We start from the raw sequence: 5835 nt of genomic DNA, 5'->3' as shown, positions 1-5835 counted from the left end.
AGAGGCTGGGCTGGGGTACAGATCTGCGGCCAGCAGCCCCCCGCTGGGATTCCGGCTGCCCACCTCGAGGATGCTCAGGGCCATTGGCCATGGACCCGCTGGTGGACCCCAGAGCTGGCTGGGGCTGGGCAAGTGTGGGCTTGCCGGGACGGGCTGGGTGATGTGCGAGGCTCCAGCTCTCTGCTCCTGCCATCGCGTGCTCAGAGCCCCCGCTCTCCTCTGAGCCCTGTCGCTGACAGTGCTGCTCTGCTGGGCTCTGCCCTCAGGGGTGCTGCAGGCGGTGCAGCACGGTGCAGTACGGTGCAGGCAGTGCTGTGGTGGTGTGCCCGGGCGGTGGGAGCAGCGGCTCCTGCATGCAACGGAAACAAGGGATGGGAACAGCATAGGAAAGGCCCAGGGATCTGCCACAGCGCTGGGGAGGCCAGAGCCAGATCTGGCCCCTCTGGCTGCGCTCTGGAGCAGATGTCCCCTTGCCCAGGCTGTGCCGGGGGTGCTTTTGCATCCAGCTCCGGCACCGGCTCTACGTGCTAGGGGCTGAGGTCCTGGCAGTCTGGAGGGCAGAGGACACGGAGCGGTGCCTGCTCGCTGCGCACTCCAGGAGCTGTCAGCTGTGGTGGGATCCTCGGGGCACCTTGGCAGAGCCCCATCCTCCTCCTGGCTGCCGGCCACTCAGGTGGGGAGCCGCTGCCTCCTGCCTTGCAAAGAGCTGGGCCATACATGAGGGGTGGCAGACTGGACCCCACGGGGAGAGGAGGCGATGGGGGTGGCCTGCCTGCAGGGAACCCCGGCCTGTGTCCTGCCGAGAGGGGGCTGCGTGTGGGCACTGCAGGCTGGACATATTTGTCACGCTGGGACGCAGGACAGCAGCTGCTTGTGGAGCAACTTCCTCCACCCGGGAACCAGGGCTGCTCTTGCATGGCTGTGGTGGAGAGTGGGGCAACCCCACGATTTCTCAGCACCACTTCCTCCCGGGGCGCTCACGCTGCCTGTGAACTCCCCACACGCGGCTGACCATGGCCCCGGTCCTGTATCCCACTGGCACTGGGCACCCGCTGCTCGGCAGCTCTGCTGCACACGGCTGGGCTGCGATTGGGGCTGCAGGACCCTGGCTGGGGGGGGAGGCCTCTGGCGCAGAGCCTGTGCCGAGGGTGAGCCCCCTCTGTGAGCCCGTCTGCCTTGCACGGGCGATACTCCCCCAGGATGAGCCCTCCCTTGGGTGTGGGGGCTCCTCTGGAAGGGCACAGGGGAGTGCGGCCCCTCTCCTCTCACCATCCCCCAGCCTTGCTGGGCTCCAGCATAACCTGTTCATCCCCTGGCTGGCCCAGGAGCTGTTGGTTCGGCTCAGCCAGAGCTGGAGTGATGCAGGGAGGGTTGGCTGCAGGGGCACAGCCGGGGGCCTTCGGGAGCCAGGAGCACAGAGCACCAGCAGGGATGGGATGGCCTGGGAAGATTGTCCTCCCAAAGCCAGTTGAGGGATCAGTGGGGCCCTGTGAGCCCAGGGTTAGCGAGAGCTGGGGAAGGGAGACCCGTCCTGGGACCTGTGTCTCAGGCAGCATCGCAGGGCTGCACTGGCCCTCCTGCCTGCCCCGCTGACGCTGAGTGTTTCTCTCCACTCTGCCATCTGTTTTCCCCTCACTCCTCATCCCTGTTTGCTTTCCCCTTCATCGCTCCCATTCCCACAAGCGTCGGCACTTTGGGGGAAGCAGGAAAACACCATCCCATGGCGAGGTTTGTGCTGTGCCGGGTGGAAATCTGAGTCAGCAGTGCCCTGCGGAGCAGCCGGCAGTGAGGACGGGGCACCCCCGTGTCCTGTGGTGCTGGCTAGAGCGTCCCCAGGCACAGAGCTGCTCCCGGGGCGGGGGGGCCCCCGCGTTTTTTTTCCCCCGGCGACTCCGGGCAGCTGCCGGCGAGCGGGCTTAGAGGCACCTGTGGGGTGTGATGAGCCACGGGGACCTCTTATGCCGGGAACCCTCTGTGCTGCTGGGGTGACGCGGCCATGGTGGGGGACATGGGGATGGACCCTGTGTCCCAGGTGAGGGTCCGAGCTCTGGTGTCCGGCTCCCAGGCAGGCGGGCAGGAGGCATCAGGACTCTGGGCAGGGGCTCTCCTGCCGGCTCTGCCCATGCAGCCCCAATGCCCACCCAGGGCCCTGCGAGTCTGGCTCTGGCAGCATCAGCCACCCTCCCTCGTGCCCGTCCTCACTCCTTGTGTGGCCGCAGGACTGAGCATGTTTAGTAAACAAGGTGATGAAACAGTTAAGGCAGAGAACGGAGGAGCCTGAGTATGCATTTCGTCACCGTGGGAAGGGATCGTGAGTTGGCGGCTGAGGGGTCTGAGGGTGACTCACTGCCCTCCCCGCCACATAAATAGGAGCAGGAGCGCGACGGCATCCAGAGTGGAGCAGCGGGGACCCAGCACAGCCACAGCCCTCCTGCCACTGCCACACCATGGCACTCGTCCTGCTGGCCCCGCTCACCGTGGGGCTGCTGGCCCTCTCCTGCTGTGCGGCCCCTCTGCAGAGCAAGCCACAGGCGGGTGTCACCTTCCCAGGGGAGCTGGTCAGCACCCTGTCCGACCTGGAGCTGGCAGAGGTGAGGGAAGCATGGCCTCCTCCCAGCACCCAGGACCCCCAGAATCCCCAGGGCCAGCAGCGTGGGGCTGCAGGCCACGCTCAGGGGCTGCCTGTTTCCCTGTGCCCCAGGAGGTGCCCGGGCTGGGATCAGGCACCGGGGCTGTGCGGTGCTTGGAACTGCCCAAGCCCCCTCCCGCCTCACTCAGCCCCTCTGTCTGCCTTTCCTCCCCAGAGCTACCTGCTGCGGTTTGGCTACACCACGGAGGCAGAGGCAAAGACAGGCAGCAAGCAGATGTCCCTGGCCAAGGCGCTGCGCAAGATGCAGAAGCAACTGGGCCTGGAGGAGACGGGGGAGCTGGATGCCGGCACACTGGAGGCCATGCGAGCTCCCCGCTGTGGTGTCCCTGATGTGGGAGCCTTCCTCACCTTTGAGGGTGATCTCAAGTGGGACCACATGGACCTGACGTACCGGTGAGTCTGCCCTAGGAGACAGAGCCTCATGCCCACAGGGCGATGGTCCCCGGGGGATGGAGACGGGCGCGAGGGCCCAGGCGGGGCAGCAGCCTCCGCCCTGCCTGCCGGCCGGGCTTCGGCATTGCTGGCACAGCTGGGTCTTGGTGCAGCCAGGGCCAAGCCGGCACAGTGGCAGCATCTGCTCCCTGGTGCCTGGGAGAGCATCTGAGCCCCAGCCTGAGGGTGGAGGCCAGCTGCTGCACCTGGCTGTGCCAGTGCTGCTGTCCCCTATGGGAGCAGGGGCATGTCCCTGCCGCATGCCCGGAGCAGGGTCACTCCTGCGTCGCAAACCAGGACCTGGCAGCACTGACCTCCTGCCTCTGCTGGCAGGGTGATGAACTATTCCCCCGACCTGGACCGTGCCGTGATCGATGATGCCTTCAAGCGAGCATTCAAAGTGTGGAGCGACGTGACCCCCCTCACCTTCACCCAGATATACAGCGGCGAGGCGGACATCATGATCATGTTTGGCAGCCAAGGTGACGTCCCACGGGCCGGCAGGGAGCTGGGAGCCAGCTCAACTGCGGGGAGAGCGTTGGTGACATGCCCTGCCCGTGGGACCATCACCCTGCGCCTCCCCGGGCCGTGTCCCCACATGCCTGGGGTCCCTCCTCCCCTACGTGTGCCAACAGGCACGTGCACATGCAGGCATGCCGGGGATGCACAGGGCTCACGTGCTCAGGGGTCTGCACGTGTGCTGGGGGCATGGGGCCTCCTCTGGCAGGGATGGCTCTGAGTGTGCTTGCCCTCACAGAGCATGGGGACGGGTATCCCTTCGATGGCAAGGATGGGCTCTTGGCCCACGCCTTTCCCCCGGGCCGGGGGATCCAGGGTGATGCTCACTTTGATGATGACGAGTTCTGGACACTGGGAACCGGCTTAGGTAAGGGCAGGGACTGGTGGGCTGTGGGGGGCTGATGGCACCCACCCCAGCTCTGACGTTGAGCCATCCCTCTCCTGAGCAGTGGTGAAGACCCGCCATGGGAATGCCAACGGGGCCAACTGCCACTTCCCCTTCATCTTCGAGGGCCATTCCTACTCCCGGTGCACCACAGAGGGGCGCACGGATGGGCTGCCCTGGTGTGCCACCACCGCCAGCTACGACCGGGACAAGAAATATGGCTTCTGCCCCAGCGAATGTGAGTAGTGGTGGCTGTGGCTGCAACCCCTGCCAGGCCTCGCGGGTGCCTGGGGCTGTCCTCACCCCTCCTCGCTCTGCAGTCCTCTACACCAATGGTGGCAACAGCGACGGGTCCCCCTGCGTCTTCCCTTTCATCTTTGGTGGCACCTCCTATGACACCTGCACCACGGATGGGCGCTCCGATGGCTACCGCTGGTGTGCCACCACTGCCAACTTCGACCAGGACAAGAAATACGGCTTCTGCCCCAACCGAGGTGCGAGCAAGGAGGGGGTGCACAGGGTGGCTGGTCCCCAGTCGTGGTGCACAGGGTTGGTGCCCGAGGGGTCTCGGGGCTGTCCAGGGGGCCAGGGCCAGCCCCACTGACGCTGTGCTGCAGACACGGCAGTGATCGGCGGCAACTCCCAGGGGGACCCGTGTGTCTTCCCCTTCACCTTCCTGGGACAGTCCTACAGTGCCTGCACCAGCCAGGGCCGGCAGGATGGCAAGCTCTGGTGTGCCACCACCAGTAACTACGATACCGACAAGAAGTGGGGCTTCTGCCCGGACAGAGGTACCAGCCCCCCTGCCTGTGCCCTCCAGCCCCATGCCATACTGCCGCACTGGTGCAGTCCCGACAGAGATTGCAGTCCCCGGCTGGTGTGTCCCGTCCCCCCAGGCACTGAGGCCGGTGCTTTCCCACAGGTTACAGCATCTTCCTGGTGGCTGCCCATGAGTTCGGGCACTCGCTGGGGCTGGACCACTCCAGCGTGCGTGAGGCCCTGATGTACCCCATGTACAGCTATGTCCAGGACTTCCAGCTGGACCCCGATGATGTCCGGGGCATCCAGTACCTCTATGGTGAGCAGCTACAGCACAGCCGGGCATGCTGGGGGTCCTGTGGCACTGGGCTGGCCCACAGCCTCGTGCCCTTCCCTGTATTCACTCAGGTCATGGTTCTGGCCCGGAGCCCACGGCCCCTGCACCTGCACCCACCGTGGAGCCCCAGCCCATGCCCACAGAGGCCGGCAGCACCTCCACCACCGCGGAGGAGGAGGAGGAGGAGGAGACGCCAGAGCCCACGGCCAAGCCCGTTCCTGTGGACCCCAGCCGGGATGCCTGTGTGGAGAACAATTTCGACGCCATCACAGAGATCAATGGGGAGCTGCATTTCTTCAAGGACGGGTGAGCAGCAGTGCCCAGCAGCTCCTGCCCTGGCGAGTGGGGGTCAGGGATCTGTGCCAGGGGTGTGGGGGGACATGTGGCTGTGCCAGGCTGTTTACCAGGATGGCTGACCTTCCCCACCAGGAAATACTGGACCCGCTCATCCTTCTGGAAGTCAGGCATCCAGGGCGCTTTCTCCATCGCAGACACCTGGCCTGGCCTCCCGGCTGTCATTGACGCCGCTTTCCAGGATGTGCTCACCAAGAGGGTCTTCTTCTTCGCTGGTGAGCCCTGTGCCTGCCGCCCTCGGTCCCTGTACCACCGGTGTTGTGAGGAGCCCAGTGCTGCCCCGGCACCCTTAGGGCCGGCTGATACCCGTGCTCTCTCCTGGCTGCAGGTCGGCAGTTCTGGGTGCTTTCTGGCAAGAGCATGCTGGGCCCACGGGGGATTGAGAAGCTGGGCATCGGG

The 5835-nt window shown here is 65.7% G+C and overlaps 1 protein-coding gene across 1 annotated transcript in view; it reads left to right on the top strand.

Annotated features, from left to right (window-relative positions):
• Window positions 1-2447: 2447 nt before the first annotated feature.
• The window catches only part of MMP9 (matrix metallopeptidase 9 (gelatinase B, 92kDa gelatinase, 92kDa type IV collagenase)), a gene marked incomplete at its 3' end in the record, with an annotated part of 3686 nt that continues 298 nt past the window's right edge, over window positions 2448-5835 (top strand). The window contains exons 1-11 of the mRNA XM_010297309.1: window positions 2448-2591; window positions 2805-3043; window positions 3416-3564; window positions 3840-3968; window positions 4051-4224; window positions 4307-4480; window positions 4604-4777; window positions 4909-5064; window positions 5154-5388; window positions 5512-5651; window positions 5765-5835. The exon at window positions 5765-5835 is cut by the window's right edge and continues 16 nt beyond it. Coding sequence (XP_010295611.1) covers window positions 2448-2591; window positions 2805-3043; window positions 3416-3564; window positions 3840-3968; window positions 4051-4224; window positions 4307-4480; window positions 4604-4777; window positions 4909-5064; window positions 5154-5388; window positions 5512-5651; window positions 5765-5835 — 1785 coding nt within the window. The remainder of the gene's footprint in view (window positions 2592-2804; window positions 3044-3415; window positions 3565-3839; window positions 3969-4050; window positions 4225-4306; window positions 4481-4603; window positions 4778-4908; window positions 5065-5153; window positions 5389-5511; window positions 5652-5764) is intronic.

The sequence above is a fragment of the Phaethon lepturus genome, unplaced genomic scaffold (genome assembly GCF_000687285.1).
Source record: "Phaethon lepturus isolate BGI_N335 unplaced genomic scaffold, ASM68728v1 scaffold24081, whole genome shotgun sequence".
Classification (NCBI taxonomy): Eukaryota; Metazoa; Chordata; class Aves; order Phaethontiformes; family Phaethontidae; genus Phaethon; species Phaethon lepturus.
Note: the sequence above shows the minus strand (reverse complement) of the source record. Positions and strands in the feature narration are given on the sequence as shown.